This window comes from Sapajus apella, unplaced genomic scaffold, assembly GCF_009761245.1.
Source record: "Sapajus apella isolate SASKATOON/1434 unplaced genomic scaffold, GSC_monkey_1.0 scaffold206, whole genome shotgun sequence".
Classification (NCBI taxonomy): Eukaryota; Metazoa; Chordata; class Mammalia; order Primates; family Cebidae; genus Sapajus; species Sapajus apella.
Window position 1 is genome coordinate 249,562 of NW_022437146.1, and position 21,816 is coordinate 271,377.

The 21,816-nt window shown below is 46.9% G+C and overlaps 1 protein-coding gene across 9 annotated transcripts; it reads right to left on the reverse strand.

Moving 5' to 3' along the window:
* Window positions 1–202: 202 nt before the first annotated feature.
* Window positions 203–21,565, reverse strand: MRNIP (MRN complex interacting protein). 9 transcript variants are annotated; one of them, XM_032270248.1, is made up of 8 exons: window positions 20,782–20,929; window positions 16,373–16,432; window positions 16,194–16,271; window positions 10,596–10,686; window positions 6,802–6,877; window positions 4,866–5,023; window positions 3,507–3,594; window positions 203–786 (listed from the first exon to the last, which is right to left on the reverse strand). In XM_032270248.1, exons 1-8 carry the CDS (start codon window positions 20,882–20,884, stop codon window positions 316–318), a joined length of 1,125 nt encoding a protein of 374 aa, XP_032126139.1. In that variant the 5' UTR covers window positions 20,885–20,929; the 3' UTR covers window positions 203–315. The 9 variants fall into 9 exon arrangements, with proteins under 9 accessions (XP_032126139.1, XP_032126137.1, XP_032126130.1 ...); XM_032270246.1 differs by lacking the exon at window positions 16,194–16,271 and adding an exon at window positions 14,152–14,335 and having other exon boundaries at window positions 10,596–10,684; window positions 20,782–20,858; XM_032270239.1 differs by lacking the exon at window positions 16,194–16,271 and having other exon boundaries at window positions 10,596–10,684; window positions 20,782–20,933.
* Window positions 21,566–21,816: the final 251 nt, after the last annotated feature.

Sequence of the window (21,816 nt, forward strand, 5' to 3'; positions counted from 1 at the left end):
GTGCTGTGGGCTTCCTGTAGGGACTGAGAAGGCTCATGAAGGGTGTCCGCAATCACTGAGAGCTGCTTCCTGGTCTCTTCACCACTGTATCTCTCATTTCCAAACCACCAGTAAGATCTCTTTGTGGCTATCCTATTATATTTGTTAACAATCTAAATGGTTTCAGCACTTTAACCAATGACATTTGCATAGAGAGAAATGATCTGTTTGACAGTAACTTTATTGTTGGTGATTCTTACACAGTATGTTTAAAAGCGCCTTAGGGGAACCCTGTCCCTCCTAACAAGTGTATCTCAATAACCTGCCAGTCTCAGATCACAGATCATCATCAAAGTCTTCCCCGGTTGTAAAGAGGTCACATAGTCGTGTGGGTTGGGGATTCTGTGCCTCTTGGACCAAGGGCCCACCCTCTGCCTGACAAGTCCTTGTGTCCCCTGAGGTCTTCCTGCAGGGCCTCTCAGGCCCAGATGTGAGGGTGTGTGTGGCTTGAGGAAGCTGGGCAGCAGCTGTGGGCCTGCTGAGGCCTTCCCTTGAAGTCTGTGCCATGGGGGCCCCTTGCTTAGCCTGTGCTGGCCCAGCTGGCCTGTGGTTCCTCTGCAGAGGCCTTGGCTGCTCTCTGTCCACATGTGAACTGTTTCTAGGTGACAGGACAAATTGCGCCCATTTAGAGGATGTAGCTGTAACCTGCCCAGGACCCCTCAGCTCCCTGATGCTGCACTCTGCATTGTTCTCCCGGAGGCAGGGGCTGCCGCCTTGTTTCACCTTCCATGTCAGACCAGCCTGTCCCTGAAAGAGAAGATGGCCATGCCCTCCATTTGTAGTAAAAATGACAGGGCCCAGCAAAATCACCTGCCATGCCTGGGTCTTGGCTGGGCCTATGGTTCTGACACTTTCTGCTGGAATCTATCAGGCTGAGGACAGGCTTTGATTTTGAGGGTTAGCAAGACAAAGAAAATAAATCCCTTCTACGTCACCCCAAATTTTCTGCTAAAGTGCATGACCAGGCCTTCCAAAAACAAGACATTTTCATGTCATCAAGTGATCCATTTCCTGGCAATCTTAGAATCAAGTCAATGGTACCTAAAAAGGAGGTGTGAGCAGAGAGGGCATAGAGACGTCTGGAAAGGGGTGGGCTGGCTCCATCCTACCACCTCCCACCTGGGATTGGCTCTCCAGAGCCTGCCAGGTTCTGCAGCTGCAGAGGTGGCAGCACTAAGCTCCCTGTGGGATAGGACCTTGGTGCTGGGGCCTGGCTTCGCTCACCCCAGGAACCAAAGATGCACTGAAAGTTGGGGTGTAGGCTGGGTATGGTGGCTCATGCCTGTAATCCTAACACTTTGGGAGGTCAAAGCAGGTGGATCACTTGAGACCAGGAGTTCGAGACCAACCTGGCCAACATGGCAAAACCCTATCTCAAATAAGAATATAAAAATTAGCCAGGTGTGATGGCATGTGCCTGTAATCTCAGCTACTTGGGAGGCTGAGGCAGAATCATTTGAACCTAGGAGGCGGAGGTTGCAGTGAGCTGAGATTGTAACATTACACTCCAGCCTGGGCAACAGAGCAAGACTCTGTCTCAAAAAAAAAAAGAAAGTTAGGTTGTAGGCTGAGAGCAGTGGCTCATGCCTGAATCTCAGCACTTTGGGAGGCCAAGGCAGGCACATCACTTGAGGCCAGGAGTTCAAGACCAACCTAGCCAACATGGTGAAACCCTATCTCTACTAAAAATACTAAATCTCTACTAAAAATTAGCCAGACATGGTGGCATGCACCTGTAATAACAGCTACTTGGGAGGGTGATGCAGGAGAATCACCTGAACTCAGGAGGCAGAGGTTGCAGTGAGCCAAGATCATGCCATTGGACTCCAGCTTGAGCAACAGAGACTCCGTCTCAAAAAAAAAGATGAGTTGTATTGCTTACAAAGAGATGTGAAAGCAATGATAAGAGTGGGTCCCTGCTGCACTGCCACCCAGGCAGTATGGAAGAGGCTCTGTGGCCCTGACTGACACTTGATGTTGGCTTTGCTACTGAACTTGCTGTGACCGCACAAAAACTGCAAGCCTCAGTTCCTCACCTTTAAAACAAGGCAACAGGCTTGATAGAGCATAAAACACAATGATACCATTAAAACGTGCAGCCTAGGGACTGACATGTAGTGGACTCTGTGATCATTCTTCTGGGATTTGGAGATTCACGGCCACATACTTAACCCATGATCACAAAACTAGTTGGCAGAAATAAGGTTTGAACTCTGCCTCTTGCCATGAGCCAGTGCTCTAGTGCATGGTGTGAGGCCAGCCAAGTCTGACCTTGGCTGACATGGGGGTGGGGGCAGTGACTGAAGCCCAGTGGACTCCCAACTGCAGTGCCCTTACTTGTGCCCTGGCTCCTGTGACAGGCCGAGCAAACCCTGCACTCTGTAGCACTGGATATGCGGTGGGTCCTGCTGGATTGGAAGCTTAAAGAACAAGACTACTGGGCCAGGTGCAGTGGCTCACACCTGTAATCCCAGCACTTTGGGAAGTGGGAAGACTGCTTGAGCACAGGAGTTTGAGATGAGCCTGGACGACATAGTGAGACCATGTCTCTACAATTTTTTTTTTTTTCTGTCACCCAGCCTGGAGTGCTGCAGTGGTGTGATCTCGGCTCACTGCAACCTCTGCCTCCCAGGTTGAAGTGATTGTCCTGCCTCAGCCTCTCGAGTAACTGGGATTACAGGTACACAACATCATGCCCAGCTAATTATTTTTAGTAGAGATGGGGTTTCACCATGTTGGCTAGGCTGGTTTCAAACTCCTCACCTCAAGTGATCCACCTGCTTTGGGTCTCCCAAAGTGCAAGGATTATAGGCGTGAGCCACTGTGCCTGGCCTCTACGAAACATTTTTTTTATAAAGAGCCAGCGTGGTGGTGCACATCTGAAGTCCCAGCTACTTGGGGGACTGAGGCAGTAGGATCACTTGAGCCTGGGAAGTTGAGGCTTCAGTGAGCTATGATTGTGCCACTACACTCTAGCCTGGGGAGACAGAGTGAGACCCTGTTTCAGAAAACAAAAAAGAACAAGATAACACCCTAAGTGAAGAGTGCCTCACATATGAGAGTCCACACCTGGGGAAATGCGAGTGTGGAAGGAAGCATCTCCCAGGATTCAGGGCGGGCCCACTGACTACTCCTGCCTGGACAAAGGTCCCTGTGCTCCATGCAGAATAAGACAATGGCCCTGACCTAGAAAACCCCTGCTGGCCAACCTTTGTTGCTCCAAGGTGTCACAATGTCCTTTGGTCTTGAGTTACCCTCATGGGAGACAAGAGGCATGAGAGGGAAAAGCGGGTATAGACCCGATGAAGGAGTTGGCTTCAGACAGAAAACACAAGAAACCCAAGTGGGAAGATGGGCTTTCTGTGGGTAAGAATCATATACTTAGTCAACTGTGACAAAAGACAAAATTATCCCACACATACTCAGTGGTCAATAGGACCAGAAAGAAACTGTTCCGTGTCACTGACCTTCTGGGGTTCCCAGGCGACCTCAGAGCCATCGGAGTCCTGGATGCCAAGGCTGCATGGAGGCTGGATGGTACTCTGGCTCCACTTCCTGGCAGGATAGCACTGTCAGTACTCCTGTGCTACCCTTCAGTGGTACCCCAAGCCTGACTCAACGATCACATGGCCCACAAGCCTGGGTGGCAGCCTGCTCGTCCCTACAGCTTCCCAGGCAGCTGCTCAGCCTGCCCAGCCACCACCCAGGCCCCACTCCCCTGCTTCCTAGCTCCCAGTTGCTAGAAAGTTTTGTTTGTTTTATTTTAGTCAGAGTCTCACTGGCTGGAGTGCAATGGCACAATCATGGCTCACTGCAGCCTTGACCTCCTGGGCTCAGGTGATCCTGTTGCCTCAGCCTTCCAAGTAGCTGGGACCACAGGCATGCACCACTATGCCCCATGAATTTGTTTTAAAAATTTGTTGTGCCAGGCGCAGTGGCTCAAGCCTGTAATCCCAGCACTTTGGGAGGCCAAGGCGGGTGGATCACGAGGTCAAGAGATCGAGACCATCCTGGTCAACATGGTGAAACCCCATCTCTACTAAAAATACAAAACATTAGCTGGGCATGGTGGCGCGTGCCTGTAATCCCAGCTACTCAGGAGGTTGAGGCAGGAGAATTGCCTGAACCCAGGAGGCGGAGGTTGTGGTGAGCCGAGATCGCACCATTGCACTCCAGCCTGGGTAACAAGAGTGAAACTCCGTCTCGAAAAAAAAAAAAAAAAAAAAATTTGTTGTACAGATAGGGTCTCCCTATGTTGCCAGACTTGTCTCAAACTCATGGGCTCAAATGATCCTCCTGCCTTGGTCTCCCAAAGTGCTAGGATTTCAGGTGTGAGCCACTGTGCCTGGCTGAAAGTTCTCATTTGAAAGCAGAATCTACCTCCTGAAAGCACCTGCCCTCTAAAAGCCACCCTAGAACTTTAGCCTAAGGCAGTCTCCAAAAAACTCACTGAAATGCCCGAAGCAGAAGAGACCTTCCACAAGTCTGAGGTCTCTGCTCCTCTGTGCTAAAAGCTGTTAGGCCTGTCAGCTACTCTGGCCACTTCCCTGAGGTCAGTACAGTCTGAGATGTTCCGAAGTAAGTCGGCATCATAAAGGGTATGCATGCTGGTATCCTGCCCAGCTCTTGCCTCTGCACCAACAGTGCCCAATGCCCAGGTGGGCTGAGGGGCTGGCAGTGGCAGCAGCTACCCATTTTCCGATGTGCTAGCACTTACCACCTAGGTTTCTCCAGCTTGGCTGATGCTCACAGTGGCTCACTGGTACCCCCGCTGCCGGGGCAGCATAGGCTCTGGGCCAGGTCTGGACCAGAGATACACTTGGTACCTTTTTCTAGGCAGGTCTTGACTGAAGTGGGGGCCTGGCTCCTCAATTTTGGATGAAGGCTGTTTGCTGAAGCACACTCCTCCTCCTTCCAGCTCCAGTTCTTGGGAGTCCTTTTCTAGATACTTCAGCCAGCGACTCCCTGAGGGCTGTGATTTTTCCTACCAGATTGAGAAAAAAGCTGATTCTCAGTACTGGAAAGCAGGCAGTTTTATCGAAAACCCCTAGTCCAACTCTTAGGCCTTAGGATCTCAGGAATCATGCCTACCTCCATTCTAGGAAAGGCATTGGCTGGAAGGTGATGGACACCAATACCCTATGATGCTGGCAGGATACTGCTCGCTGGGACAGGCCTTGGGTAGGTGGCAGGGCACAGCCCGCCAAGAATCTCATGAATGTCTATGCTCCTTGGCCCAGAGATTCCACACAAAAAGAGAAGGCAGCAATGCCAGTCCCAGTCTTATAAACAATAGCAAATGTTATTTATAAAAGCAGAAGTGTGGAAACATGGCTGGGCATAGTGGCTCACACTTGTAATCCTAGCTCTTTGGGAGGCTAAGGCGGGTAGATCACCTGAAGTCAGGATTCGAGACCAGCCTGGGCAACATGGTGAAACCCCATCTCTACTAAAAATACAAAAATTAGTTAGGCATGGTGGTGGGCGCCTGTAATCCCAGCTACTTGGGAGGCTGAGGCAGGAGAATTTCTTGAACCCGGGAAACAGAGATTGCAGTGAGCCGAGATCATGCCACTGTACTCCAGCTTGGAGGACACAGCGAGACTCTGCGTCACATGAAAGAATTTGGAAAGAGAGGGAAAGGAAAGGAAAGGAAAAAGGAAAGGGAAAAGGAAAGGAAAGGAAGAAAGCAGGCAGGCAGAAGTGTGGAAACAACCTAAATGCCACATAATAAAGTAATCAATACTAGTACATCTACTACATTCTGTAAATACTTTTGTTTTTTTGAGACATCGGGGCCCCAGTGAGCAGTGATCATGCCTCTGCACTCCAGCCTGGGTGACAGAGGGAGACCCTGTCTTAAAAAATAATAATAAAATAATAAATAATAAATGAAAATCACTGAAAACCATACAGCAACAAAGAAGAATGATATAACTGAAAACTAGGATGCAAAAAAGTATTTCTGATGAGAATGATATAAAATTCAGTCTGTAAGTGAACCAAATTGGAAGCACAGACAAAAGTACCAGAAGAGCATCTTCATCTGCTTATAACAAAGTGTGAATCTGGCTAGGTGCAATGGCTCATTCCTGTAATCCCAGCACTTTGGGAGCCAAAGCAGGAAGACGGCTTGAGCCCAGGAGTTCAAGACCCGCCTAGGCAACATAGGGAGATTCTGCCTCTATAAAAAAAAAAAAAAATAGCCGGGTGTGGTAGGGCATACTTGTAGTCCCAGTTCCTAAGGAGCCTGAGGGTAGGAGGATCACTTGAGTCCAGGAAGTCAATGCTGCAGGGAACCATGATCATGCCACTGCATTCTAGCCTGGGTGACAGAGTGAAACCTTGTTTCAAAGCAAAAACAAAAACAAAAAAAACAAAAACCAGCTTACAGTCTGTAACAAAGAAAGATGGAAACCCAGGTGTTTTACCCCATTATTTCCCTCTCAGAGGTATGCCCAGGGTGATGTGGAAGCAAAGTGGAAGCAGTACAAGGTGATATTTGAGCTACCTTCAGAAGGAGCTCTCCAAGCAGAGGAGAGTCTTTTGCAGGGTATGGTAATGATTGGTACACATGGCTATCTCCATCCTTACAAAGGTACAGGTTTATTTATTTTTGTGTTCCCCATAGCTTTAGGCCAAGTGCCTGTCATTGGATGGCATCAACACACATTTGCTATACAAATGACTACTGGATACATCTGTGCATTCATCCCTTCCCTGACACAGAGCCAGCCTGGGGCAGGTGGGCCTGATGCTTACCTGCTGCTTCACATTCCCAGCCTGCTGATGGCCCATGTTTTCTTCTTCACTGGCACTGACAGTTTCTTCTAGAGACCTTTGGGGAAGACCATACATATGCCCTTTGAAAAATGACCAGGGGCTGGGCTCATGCTTGTAATCCTACCACTTTGGGAGGCTGAGGTGGGTGGATCACCTGAGGTCAGGAGATAGAGAAAAGTCTGGCAAACATGGTGGTGCATGCCTATAATCCCAGCTACTCAGGATGATAAGGCAGGAGAATTGTTTGAACCCGGGAGGTGGAGGTTGCAAAATTGCTGGAAGATGGAATCAATGACAATGAAGATAAGATGAAGCCTCAACCTGCCTGGGCTCAGGTGATGCTCCCACCTCAGCCTCCTGAGTAGCTGGGACCACAGGCACACACCACTACATCTGGATAAATATTTTTCTTTTTGTAGAGAGGGTTTTGCCATCCTGCCCAGGCTGGTCCCAAACTCCTGGGCTCAAGGGATCTACCCACCTCGGCCTCCCAAAGTGCTGGGATTACAAGTGTGAAGTACATATCCAGCAGGTATTTGATTTTAAAAATCATTTTCCAATTGTCCACTGCATGTGTATAGAAATACAATTTTTTTTTTTTTTTTTTGAGACGGAGTTTCACTCTTGTTACCCAGGCTGGAGTGCAATGGCGCGATCTCGGCTCACCGCAACCTCCGCCTCCCGGGTTCAGGCAATTCTCCTGCCTCAACCTCCTGAGTCGCTGGGATTACAGGCATGTGCCACCATGCCCAGCTAATTTTTTGTATTTTTAGTAGAGACGGGGTTTCACCATGTTGACCAGGATGGTCTCGATCTCTTGACCTCGTGATCCACCCGCCTCGGCCTCCCAGAGTGCTGGGATTACAGGCTTGAGCCACCGCGCCCGGCTAGAAATACAATTTAATTTTGCATGTTGACCTTGTATCCTTGTGATCTTGCTAAAATATTAGTTCTAGTAGCTTTTTTTATAGATTCATTAGGATTTTCTACATACACAATCATGGTTTTATCCAGTATGGGATTTACTGTTGTTTCCTGAATCTAAAAATGTTAAGCCCTTGATTCTGGAAAATGCTGTGCTCTTATCTCTTCAATTATTGCTTTTGCCTCATTCTCTTAATTTTCTCTTGCTAGAACTCTTCTCTGTAACCTCCGTGTCTCTCAACTTTTCCTCATATTTTCTACTTTTCCATTTTTCTGTGTGGCATTGTGAATAATTTCTTTCTTTCTTTTTTTTTTTGAGACGGAATCTTGCTCTGTCGCCCAGGCTGGAGTGCAGTGGTGTGATCTTGGGCTCACTGCAAGCTTTGCCTCTTGGGTTCAAGCTATTCACCTGCCTCAGCCTCCTGAGTAGCTGGGACTACAGGTGCGTGCCACCATGCCCAGCTAATTTTTTTTTTATTTTTAGTAGAGATAGGGTTTCACCATGTTGGCCAGGATGATCTCGATCTCCTGACCTTGTGATCCACCTGCCTTGGCCTCCCAAAGTACTGGGATTACAGGTATGAGACAACACACCTGGCTGCATTGTGAATAATTTCTTTAGATTTATCTTCCATTTCACGAATTCTCTTTTAAGCTGCATTTAATCTGTTTAACCTGTCACTGAGTTTTTAATTTCTTTTTTTTGAGACAGAGTCTCACTCTGTCACCCAGGCTGGTGTGCAGTGGTGTGATCTTGGCTCACTATAACCTCCGCCTTCTGGGTTCAAGTGATTTCCAGCTAGTTTTTGTATTTTTAGTAGAGATCGGGTTTCACCATGTTGGCCAGGCTGGTATTAAACTCCTGACCTCAAGTGATCCTCCTGCCTCAGTCTCCCAAAGTGCTAGGATTATAAGCATGAGCTACTGTGCCCAGCCTGAACTTTTAATTTCAATGATTATACTTTTAAGTTCAGCAAACTCTTTTAAGACAGAGTCTCACTCTGTTGCAGCTTCTCTCTGGAGCAATACATTTTCAACCCAGGCCTCACTTGAGCCTGGGAGGTGGAGGTTGGCTCTCTACAACTTCCACCTCCCACACTCAAGTGATTCTTATGCCTCAGCCTCCTGAGCAGCTGGGATTACAGGTATGTGACACCACACCCAACTAACTTTTGTATTTTTAGTAGAGATGGGGTTTCACCATGTTGGCCAGGCTGGTCTTGAACTCCTGACCTCAAGTGATCCACCTGGCTTCGCCTCCCAAAGTGCTGGGATTACAGGTGTGAAACACTGCACCCGGCCTCTTTTTGGTTCTTTTTCAAATACACCTATTTTTTTTTTTAATGTGAGGGTGATCTGGCTGTGACATCTGTCACCTCATCAATCATCAAGGTTGATTCACTGATCTGGCTGGCTAGGCAGTGTCTCATTACTCCCTCACAGCTCCATGTGCATCCCTCCTGACGCTGTGTGCTTGGTCAAAGAAAACAACCATCCCTGATAGTGGAGGACTGGTCTTCGGTCATGGGTATATGAGTAGCTGCACTCCCCTCCTAGAAACCTCCATAACAAGCTCTCAAATATACCTATTTTTTGAAGTCCCTCATCTTATCACTCTCTACCTTTTTTTTTTTTTTTTTTTAGATGGAGTCCCACTCTGTAACCCAGGCTGGAGTGCAGTGGTGCAATGTCAGCTCACTGCAACCTCTACCTCCCGGGTCCCAGTTCAAGCAATTCTCCTACCTCAGCCTCCCAAGTAGCTGGGATTACAGGCATGAGCCACAATGCCCAGCTAATTTTTGTATTTTTTAGTAGAGACGGGGTTTCACCATGTTGGCCAGTCTGGTCTTGAACTCCTGACTTCGTGATCCGCCCACCTTGGCCTCCCAAAGTGCTGGGATCACCCCCTTTTTAAATCAAATATATTAAACATGCAATATTATGTATTCTGAAGTCTTTATGGGTCTGACTTTTCTGACTGTTGTTCTGCTATCTTTTGCTCATGGTGACATATTTCCTTGAATGTTAAATGATTTTAAACTCTTAAGTATATGCTACTTGGAACTTTTTCTGTGGGAATTCTTTAAGGCCTGGGTTGAAGATATATTGCTGCAGAGAGAAGCTGCATTTACCTCTGCTTCCTGGGACAAATGAAAGATATATTCAGCTTGAGGCTTTTCACACAGAGTATGTAAAAGGATGAAAAACCATGCAACAGCTTCCTGGTATTTCCAAAATCTTAAGAGATATCTCCCCCTCTTCAGCCATTGCCAAAGTCAATACAGGCAAGCTACCTGTTGCAGAGTGGGTCTAGTTCATTTGTACACTGAGGGTATAGTCTTCTGGAGGCTCAGTTTTGTATGGAGGTGTCCTACTGGCCTTCCCATGCTGACCAGGCTGTAGGTGTTGTCTTCTGTCTCCTGCACCCCTCTCAGCCATCTAAATGGAAGCTCCAGAGCACTAGGCTTCAATCACCCGAGGAGCTCAGGTGCTTCCTCTCTGGCTTTAGGCTTTTTTTTTTTTTTTTTTTAAATGCCAGTTAAATTTAGCAGTGGAGAGTTATACCAACTTTAGTGACACTAATATTAATAAATTCTGATAGCCCACTACCATCAGACCAGCTTCGTTTTCATTTTTGACCTCTGAGAGTTACTTACTTTCTTGTCAGCGTATCAGTGCATTTAAAATAGCTAGCATTTTTAGTATTTTCAATGCAAAAATTGCTCAGGGTGTTTGACTGCCATATTGCAAGACATGGAAGTCTAAGGGACTTCTCCACTGTGTACTTCTATTATCCAGTCAAGATTAAAACAGGCCAAGACAATCACACTCTTCTCAAACAACTGTACCTGAGTGGCAACTCTGAAACTTGTCCCTGTAGCAGATTTAATTTTTGGACATGCCGTCTACAGTCAGCACCAGAACCTTCACCATAAGCCTGAGAGAACAAAAAAATATATAAAATTTAAAAAGTGTTGGCAGAATGCTGAGAAAACAGATCCATTTGAGATGCACCTCAGGGAGGACAAAGCTATATTCTGTAAGGCCCAAAGACCCCTAAGGCATCATGCAGGAATCCTGACTGACTGACTGCTATCTCTAGAATGATTTACAAACCAGCAGTCTCCAGAACTAACAGTTTAGGTCTATCTGGCTGTCCCACAAGCACCCTGAACTCTACCTAATGAAGCCAAACTCAACCCAAAGCCCTACACGAAATGGTTAGTGAACATGAATAAAAACGTCACAAGAGAAGTAACACATATTGCCATATTATATAACATACTGCTAAAAAATAAATGATACTTATTCTCACTGATAATCAAAGGAATACAAAATAAAATACATTTTTTTCCACTTAGCAGTCACAAATTCATCCAATAAATATTTATTGACTACCATCTATGTGCCAGGCCTCATCTAGAGGTAGATAATACAGGAGTGGACAAGACTTCCTGTCATCATGGAACTCACATTCAAGTAAGAAGAGATAGGAAATAAACAAGTGAGGCATGTAACCTATCAGATGCTAATAAGTGCTCCTAAGGAAGATGAGACCAGGAAAGAGGCCTTACATAAGAGTCTACAGTTTTACATAAGGTGTTCAAAATGGTCAAAGAATGGATCTCTAAAAAGGTAATGTTTGAGTCCAAACAGGAAGATATGAAGAAGCAAGCCACATGGATGTCTGGGGGAAGAATTCCAGCAGAAGCAATGATCTGAAAATGAGCATGAAGACCCTAAGCCTGGCATTTTGCAGAAACAGTGAAGAGGCCAGCATGGCTGGAGCTGAGTGGTCTAAGGGGAAGATGGTAAGAGACAATATTTGAGAGTATGGGTCCTACCATAGGCAGAATCAGCTTCCCGGGTATGAGATCTGCTCTGCTATTGCTGTCTTGAAATTCTTAATAATCTGATCTTTGAACCTGTGTTTTGTAAGTGAAGTCCGATGGGACAATAGAGCACATCTGTGATCAGACACATACACTATACATGTCCACTGCTCCTCAACACCCCACTGGCAGGAGCATTCTTGATGTCCCGTGGACACAGAATTCCTGTAGACACCCAGTGCCTGCAGCTAGTAAGTCAAGTGAGAACTGAGAACTAATCATTGTTTTTAGCAACATAGAGACCACCGCTGACTCAGACACAAGCAATTTTAATGGATAGGTAGGGAGTGTAGTCCTGTTTGGAGCACATTCAAGTGAGAAGAGAAAAGAGTAACTGGAGGAGGAGATGGCAAAGTTGCAAAAGACCAGGCTGGCATAACCAGTAGCAGTGTGCTCTTCCATAGGGCAGAGACTGCTGGCTGGATAGTGAAGAGCATTCTTCCCGATGTGGGCACAAAACTAGACTTCATTTTCCAGTGTGTGTGTGGTCAGGGTGGCCACAAAACCAGGCTCTTTTCATGGTAGTGTCACTTGTTTCCCAGCCTGACCCTCAAAGCCTCCTGGTAGCTCCTCCACGCACTCACTTGCCCTTCTCAGTGGCTAGAAGCAGCTACAAATGAGCCTCAGGGAATAAAAGAAGCTCAGGGGCCGGGCGCAGTAGCTCACGCCTGTAATCCTAGCACTTTGGGATGCCGAAGGCAGGTGTATCACAAGGTCAGAAGTTTGAGACCAGCCTGGCCAATATGGTGAAACCCCATTTTTTTTTTAAGACATTTATTCAGCATCACAATCAAACTATTACATTTAGCAATCAACAGCACGGGTGCAAAAAAAAAAAAAAAAGAAAAAAAGAAAAAAAATCTACATTAAAACCTTTTGTTGGAATGCTTTACACTTTCCACAGAACAGAAACTAAAATAACCTGTTATACAATTAGTCACAAATACAGTCCTCGAGTTTTTTGCCCATACACATGAGTATTCGTCTAAATCATGTCTTCTTTGTAGCGGCTAGGCCCTGCCACCACTGTGCTTGGCTGAGTTCACAAATCTGTTGTAACCTGTAGCTTCCCTGTCACTTCTCTGGCTTTCCTCTCCTGCTAAGCTTTGTTTCCTAATTAAAATCTTCTGCCACTGCCATAGCTACTGCTGCTACTGGAACCGCCATAGCCACCTTGGTTTCGTGGTTTGGCAAATTATTAGCTGCCACCACCACAGGGGCCAGAGCTCCTGCCTCCAAAGTTTCCTCCCTTCATGGGTCCAAAATCTGAAGACTGATTGTTGTAATTGCCAAAATCATTGTAGCTTCTGCCACCTCCAAAATTGTTTCCATCATTACCAAATTCATTATAGCCATCCTCACTGCCACCATATCCACCACCACCATGGCTGCCACCAAAGCCACCAAGATCACTGAAGTTTCCTCCATGACCAAAGTTGCACTGAAACCAGCTCCACAACCACCACCAAAGTTTCCAGAACCCCTTCAACCTCTGGCTGGATGATGCACTAGCTCTTGCTTTGAGAGGGCTTTCCTAACCTCACAGTTGTGGCCATTCACAGTATGGTATTTCTGAATGACAGTCTTATCCACGGAGTCATGGTCGTCAAATATTATAAAGGCCAAGCCCCTTTTCTTGCCACTGCCTCTGTCAGTCATGATTTCAATCACTTCAATTTCTCCATACTGTTCAAAATAATCTCTTAGGTGATGTTCTTCAGTGTCTTCTTTAATGCCACCAACAAATATTTTTTTCACAGTTAAGTGGGCACCCGGTCTTTGAGAATCATCTCTTGAGACAGCCCTCTTTGGTTCCACAACTCTTCCATCCATTTTGTGTGGCCTTGCATTCATGGCTGCATCCACCTCCTCCACAGTTGCATACGTGAGGAACCCGAAGTCCCTGGAGCACTTTGTGTTTGGATCTCTCATTACCACACAGTCTGTGAGTGTTCCCCATTGCTCAAAATGGCTCCTCAAGCTCTCATCGGTTGTTTCAAAGCTCAGCCCTCCAATGAAGAGCTTCCTCAGCTGTTCCGGCTCTTTAGGAGACTCTGACTTAGACATGATTGGAGGGAGAAGAGAGACTTTAACGATGCTTCCTCGGCAGCATCCACAGGCAAAAAGGAGCAAACTGACGAACGTATCTCGAAACCCCATCTTTACTAAAAATACAAAAAAATTAGCCAGGCATGGTGATGTATGCCTGTAGTCCCAGCTACTTGGGAGGACGAGACAAGGCGAATCACTTGAACCTGGGAGGCAGAGGTTGCAGTGAGCTGAGATTGCACCACTACTGCACTCCCAGGACTGTTATGAGAGCAAGAGAAACAATGTCTATTTATTAAGCCACCACAATTTTGGTGTGGGTTTGTTACTGTGGCCTAGTCAGCCATATACCATATACCACACATAGCACAGAGGCACTAAGGGGAGTAGGAAGGCTTCCTCAAGGAGAATGTAGAAATACATACATCTCAAACAAGCCATGCTCACCATGCGGGGTGTCTACCTAGTAAGCCAGCCCCTGTCTTCTGAGACCCAATCCCAGTTGACTAGACCAGAGGTAGATATCCGAACCAGCCTGGGCCAACCAGATTACTTCTCCTAGGAATTTATAATTGGGACTCAGCTCTTCCACTTGGCTTGGAATGAGATTCTATGCACTTGGAGCAGAGAATGTGACTATGAATTGCCTGGGGAGAAACAGAAGGGAAGGAGAAGAGAAAATCAAGCAAAGATATAGAGAGAAGCTGGGTGACGGGGAGGAGAAGGGAGGAAAAGCTGATACCTGGCTTGTTGGCAGCTTTTCAGTTCTTGGGGTTAGTTCTTCAAGGGATCAGGAATGAAGTTCTGCCCCTTGGATTCCCTAGGATATCTCATTACCTTGCCAGTACATTTTTATTTTTATTTTTTTACTTTGCTGAGCCCATTCTGAAGTGTTTTTTACCCTTTTTTAAAAAAAAAAAATCAGGTGAAGGCACTCATCAACATTATAAAGTGTTTTTGTCTATTACTGCAACTAAAAGAACCTTGATCAAAAGATATCCTTTAAAACAGCAATTTAGGCCAGGCGCAGTGGCTCACACCTATAATCCCAGCACTTTGGGAGGCCGAGGCGGGCAGATCATTTGAGGTCAGGAGTTCAAGATCAGCCTTGGCCAACATGGTGAAACCCTCTGTCTACTAAAAATAAAAAAAAAACAAATTTGCTGGGTGAGGTAGTGTGCATATGTAATCCCAGCTAATCAGGAGGCTGAGGCAGGAGAATCACTTGAACCTGGAAGGCGGAGGTTGCTGTGAGCCAAGATCACACCATTACACTCCACCCTGGTGACAAAGTGAGACTCTGTCTCACAAAAACTCCCCAAAAACAGCAATTTAACTTCTAGTACTTCGTCCTAAGTAAACAGTAAACAGCTGATCAAGTGAATAAAGAAGTATTTATAGAAAGTTTCACTGTAGAGTTGTGCATAACAGTGAAAGGAAAATCAACCTAAATGCCCAACAAGGTTGGACTGGTTACTTACTCATTCAACAAGCACCAAGGACTGTGCTAGATGCTGAGGATACACCAGTAAATAAAAAAGGAAAAGCTTCTGTTCTCATTGAACTTACAGTCTTAGATGGACAATCTGCACATAAATACATGAATATATAACTTTCATAGAATAATGAGAAGAGGGAGGGGAACTCCATAGTGAGCACAAAGGCCTGAAGAGGGAGCAAATTTGGGTTTAAGGTCAGAAAGCAAGCACCATGGCTGTAGAAGGAAAGATGGGAGGTGAAGGGAGAGGCAGCACTGGGGCTGAAGCAGGTAAAGAGAAAATTCAATAAGGCAAAGGATGCAGGGCAGCTGGGGTCCTTAGAGTTCAGGAGGGGCAATATGCATGGACTGAAAAGATGTGCTCAATGTCAGGTGCAAACAGCAGGCTGGATAAGAGCATTTACAGCCTGCCCCTGCCTGCCTCCACTTCCTGAGCCCACTTTCCCACACCCCCACCTCCACCTAGCTGGTCTGATTCCTCCTCATCTTCTAACAGTCCCCAGTGCTTTCCTTGTGCTCCGTCAAGTTCTTTGTTTGTTTGTTTGTTTGTTTTGAGACGGAGTTTCGCTCTTGTTACCCAGGCTGGAGTGCAATAGCGCGATCTCGGCTCACCGCAACCTCCGCCTCCCGGGTTCAGGCAATTCTCCTGCCCCAGCCTCCTGAGTCGCTGGGATTACAGGCACGCGCCACCATGCCCAGCTAATTTTTTGTATTTTTAGTAGAGACGGGGTTTCACCATGTTGACCAGGATGGTCTCGATCTCTTGACCTCGTGATCCTCGTGCCTTGGCCTCCCAAAGTGCTGGGATTACAGGCTTGAGCCACCGCGCCCGGCCCCGTCAAGTTTTAAATTATATAGATGCGTGTGTGTATTAATTTCTCTTCCCCTTCCACACAAGTGCATCTGTGAGGGCAAGAATGACAATGGGCTTACTTTCCACTGTTTCCCTTGTGCTTGACACACAGATTGTACTCAACAAATACTTGCTGAATGAATAATTAAATTCATTCCAGACACTGCTCCATCAATTTCACTTCCTGAAGGAACAGGAAGCTCAGGGGCAGGAGCTCTGTGTCTGGTGAACTTCGCGTGAGAGAGGATGATCCCAGCTGTGGCATGCTGGGACTCCCTGGAAGGGCTCCCTGCAGGCATATGCCCCGCCTGCTTTCTCTTTCATAGGACTCACCCGCAAAAAGGACTGCTTCTCTCCACATGCTTTGCATGTCCACTTGACATTTTTTTTTACCTGCAATGAAATTTCAGAAATACAACTCAGATAATTATTTAAAACTAAATGGAATTGGATCTGAAATATTTATTTATTTATTTATTTATTTTTGAGACAGTCTCACTCTGTGGCCCAGGCTGGAGTGCAGTGGCACAATCCTGGCTCACTGCAACATCTGCCTCCTGGGTACAAGCTATTCTCCTGCCTCAGCCTCCCGAGTACCTGGGATTATGGGCGTGTGTTACCATGCCCAACTAATTTTTATATTTTTAGTAGAGACGGGGTTTTACTATGTTGGCCAGGCTGGTCTCAAACTCCTGACCTCAAGTGATCCACCTATCTTGGCCTCCCACAGTGCTGGGATTACAGGCATGAGCTACCATGCCTGACCTGAAAAAATTTAAAAAATTGATAAGGCCGGGCGTGGTGGCTCAAGCCTGTAATCCCAGCACTTTGGGAGGCCGAGGCGGGTGGATCACAAGGTCAAGAGATCGAAACCATCCTGGTCAACATGGTGAAACCCCGTCTCTACTAAAAATACAAAAAATTAGCTGGGCATGGTGGCGCGTGCCTGTAATCCCAGCGACTCAGGAGGCTGAGGCAGGAGAATTGCCTGAACCCAGGAGACGGAGGTTGCGGTGAGCCGAGATCGCGCCATTGCACTCCAGCCTGGGTAACAAGAGCGAAACTCCATCTCAAAAAAAAAAAAAATTGATAGAAAAAGAGTCCAGAAACAAACCGACATATGTGTAAAAATTTAGCATATCATAATCATAAAGGAGGCACTTTATTTTTATTTATTTTTTTTTTTTGAGACGGAGTTTCACTCATGTTACCCAGGCTGGAGTGCAATGGCGCGATCTCGGCTCACCGCAACCTCCGCCTCCTGGGTTCAGGCAATTCTCCTGCCTCAGCCTCCTGAGTAGCTGGGATTACAGGCACGTGCCACCATGCCCAGCTAATTTTTTGTAGTTTTAGTAGAGACGGGGTTTCACCGTGTTGACCAGGATGGTCTCGATCTCTTGACCTCGTGATCCACCCGCCTCGGCCTCCCAAAGTGCTAGGATTACAGGCTTGAGCCACCGCGCCCGGCTTGGAGGCACTTTAAGAGTGAGAAAAGAGTTCGAATTCGAGTCACAGCACCAAAAAATAATAATAATAAAATAATTTTGAAAAAGAGTAAGAAAACAACAGACTATTTAACAAGTCTGGGTTGGTGCTGGGAAACATCATCAAGTTGGGCTGGGTGCAGTGGCTTAAGCCTGTAGTCTCAGTGACTAGGGAGACCAAAACTGCTTGAGTCCAGGAGTTTGAGGCCAGCCCGGGTAGCACAGCAAGAGCCTGTTTCTCAAAGCCAAACCAAACTAAACCAAAACAAAAAAAACCCAGAAACCCAAGATGAAACTCTACCACCTGTGGGTCTAAAAAATAAATTTCACAATTTATTTTCAATTCTTGTTAAACCTGACTAGATGTGTTCTCTCTTAACATGATAAAATGCCGTAAACCCAGCTCTAATGCTGAAGAATCTCTACCAGCATTCCCATGGAAGTCAAGAACATGAACAAGCCAGAGTTGCCCACTATTATTTACTATTTTTTTCTGGATGTACTATCTAATGGAATTAGTAAAGTTGTAAGTGGTATAAAAATTGGAAAGGAAGGGAAAACCCTATCATTATTTATAGATATAATATCTGATATAATTTTTTTTGGGGATGGAGTTTCACTCTTGTTGCCTGTGCTAGAGTGCCATGGTGCAATCTCAGCTCACTGCCATCTCCACCTCCCAGGTTCAAGCAATTCTCCTGCTTCAGCATCCCAAGTAGCTGGGATTACAGGTGTGTGCCACTATGCCCAGATAACTGTGTAGTTTTAGTAGAGACAGGGTTTCACCATGTTGGTCAGGCTGTTCTGGAACTCCTGACCTCAAATAACCCACCCACCTTGGTCTGCCAAAGTGCTGCAATTAAATGTATGAGCCACCTTGCCCGGCTGCAACCTGATATAGTTTTTTATCTGAAAAGCCAACAGAATGAAATGAAAAGCCACAAAAACCAGACAATCTAACATAGTGGTTAGGTACAAAATTAAGATATCTTCAAAATTTAATATAGCTTTTGTATGAGCAGACATCTAGTTAGAAGAGATAATGGATAAAGAGTCCACTGATAACAGCAACAAATAAAATGTTACCAAGGGATGCCAAGGTTACTTGAAGAAACATAATCAATCATGTTTAACATCACCAAGATGTCTAGATTGATTCATTAAAATTAATATGATTAATATGATCCTAAAACAAAATCATGAGGTTTTGGGGGGAAGTAGCCAAAAGGATTCTAAGGAGAACAATGAGCATCTACCAAAAATTGAAGTGGGTATATCGTATGGCTTAGCATTTATTTCCCAGCTTCTACCTTAAAACACCAATAAAACTGAATTTTCCATTGGGTATGTAAGCAAGTATGAAAAGCATTTTAAAAAGTTTAGGACCCACAGTAACTGGTAAAGGAATTAATTCTGGTAACTCCTGAGAGATAGCATGGTTTTGCCACTTATTAGATGGAGAAACGACATGACTTCTTTGGATTTCAGAATTCTCATGTCTGTAAGATCGGAATGATGCCTAATTCAAAGGTTGTTGAAGTTAAATGTGTTAAATTGGTATTTTACTTGCAATTAAAATGGCCAATGTCCTCTTTGGTTTCAAGTCATTTTTTTCTTTGTTTTTGAGACAGGTCTGGCTCTGTCGCCGAGGCTGTAGTGCAATGGTACGAATACAGCTCACTGTAACCTCTGCCTCTTGGACTGAAGTCATTCTCCTGCCTCAGTGTCCCTCCCACCTCAGCACCCCTGTGTACCTAGGACTACAGATGCACGCACCACCACACCTAGCTATTTTATTTTGAATTTTAGTAGAGGCAAGGTCTCACTACGTTGCCCAGGCTGGTCTGGAACTTCTGGGCTTAAGTGATCTGCCCTATTGGGCTTCACAAAGTCCTGGGATTACAGGCCTGAGCCACTGGGGCCAACCAACTCATATTTCATAGGGTTGAAAATGACCATGAGGGTCAGGAGCACTGGCTCACGCCTGTAGTCCCAGCACTTTGGGAGCCAAGGCGGATAGAGCACTTGAGCCTGGAGTTCCTGACCAGCCCAGGTAACACGGCAAAACTCCATCTCTAAAAAAAAAATACAAAAATTAGCTGGGGAAGTGGCCTGCACGTGTAGTACCAGCCACATGGGAGGCTGAGGTGGTGCAGGTTGAGGTGCAGGTTGAGGCTAGAGCCCTGGAGGTGCAGGTTGCAGCGAGCTGCGATTGCACCACTGCATTCCAACCTGGGCGACAAAGCGAGATCCTGTCTCAAAATAAATAAAAAAAGAAAGAACACTGGTGAGCTTGGACTTGTGAAACAGGGAAACAAGGAAATAAAAATAAATGGAAAATTTGTTTTTAGAAAAGGAAAATGAGCATGAGACATTAGACATGTAATAATTTTAAAACGCAAATGATCTCTTTATTCGCAACTCTTAGGACGCAGCCCCCAAATGAAAATAAGTAAAAAGTTTCTGAGCCCTTAAAATAACCCTTACAAACGCTCAGCATTAAATGCAAGCTTATAAACACATACTCAGCATCTTGCTGACTTTTTGACATACATCTTAAAGAGGTCTGATGCTATTCTTTCCCAGGGCACAGCAGATCAGCCATAACTAGGAAGGAGGGACTATCAAAAGCGGATACGCTGACTGCAGTGTTAAGTGGTATCAAGCAGGACGACACGGTACAATACAGAAAAGGTTCAGTGGCATCCTCTATCTGGCATGTTGAAAGTTAGGGAGGCAAATATATTCTAGAAACAGATTATCATCTTTTAAGACTTCGGAGCCCGTGGTTTATGAGTCGGCGAGCAGGCATCAAGTCCCTGGCACCGCGGAAAAGTACGGCGGGAAAGGCGCAGGGCGATCGAGAGGGTGCCGAGGTGTAGAGCAGGGACGCCGCCCCGGCGCGGCTCGGCTTTAAGACCTGTCCTCCCCCTCACACTGAAACTGAGCAGGGCCACTTCGCAGGCTAGGCTCTGGGTAAAAGATGCTATCCTCAACCGGGTTCTCCCACTACCTGCTACAAGTCACGAGAAGCCACCTCTGCCGGAACATTACCTCTGGTTTCTACAAGAACCAAACAAAAAGCCCAGAACTACATTATGCAGGCGCGACCCCAACGAGACCCGCCCTCAGCGGTCCCTGCACTCCTTCGGGCCCAGGTGCATCCCGGAGCCATTCGAGACAGCACCCACGGCCCCACCACTCCCCATCCGCTGTGCCCGCGCGGGAGGAGGAGGAAGGGGCTGGCACGCGCCAGACCTGGTGAGCTTGGAAGAGGCGGCAGCTGCAGCAGCGTAGCACCCGAAAATGCTGAGGCGGCGCCATTCTGGCCTGTGTAGTGGGCCGCCGCGCGCGCGCGCATTCGGCGCTTGGCCAGTCGCGGCCCCGCCCCACGTACGCGCTCGGGTTTCTCCAGTCCCCTGCGCCGCCTCGCATGCGCGTACGCTCTTCGCTCGGCCGGCCGCAGCCCCGCCTCTGCGCACTGGGTCCCCTCTATCCTTCCGCGCCTCTCGCTGGTCGTCTGGGCCCTTCTGGATCTCAGGAGTTTTGGATCCCTGTGGGTGCGTGTTGCTTGCTCGCAGACCTGTCGTCTGACCAGGGCAGTGCACGCGTCCTCCTAAGGCAGCGGCTTCCGGCCTTGGGAGACTGGAGTTGAGACAGCAGGGCCTCCGCTTCCCTGTTCTGTGGGCTACCGCACAATGCGGAGCGGGGCTGAGGGGCCGCCCTGCCCGGCTCGGGCCGGCTTGGTACGCGCGGCAGCGCATTTAGCCAGTAACGAAGTTAACCTTTGAGACGGAGGGGCTCACCAGACCCACGCTTCCCGGAGAGGGCGGCGGAGGCGCGAAGCCGGTGCCCCGGGAGTGCCCCAGGCCGACCCGGTGGAGGGCTTGGGCGCCCTACAGCCCGTCACTCACCCGGCAACCCTTCGTGGCTAGGCTTGTAGCCTTGTTGGAAAAAGAAATACAAAAAATTTTTTAATTACCTGCAAATCTCTGTGGCTAGGGTTGTAATTTTCATTTTAAAAAATGTTTTATTTTCCAACTTTTGCGCAGTATTTATCAGGAAAAAAAAAAGCGAGCCGACACTTTTATTTTTTTTGAGAGAGAGTCTCGCTTGCTCTGTCGCCCAGGCTGGAGTGTAGTGGCATGATCTCGGTTCATTGCAGTCTCTGCCCTCCGGGTTCAAGCGATTCTCCTGCCTCAGCCTCCCGAGTAGCTGGGATTACGGGTGGCCGCCACCACACCCAGCTAATTTTTGTATTTTTAGCAGAGATGGGGTTTCTCCATGTTGGTC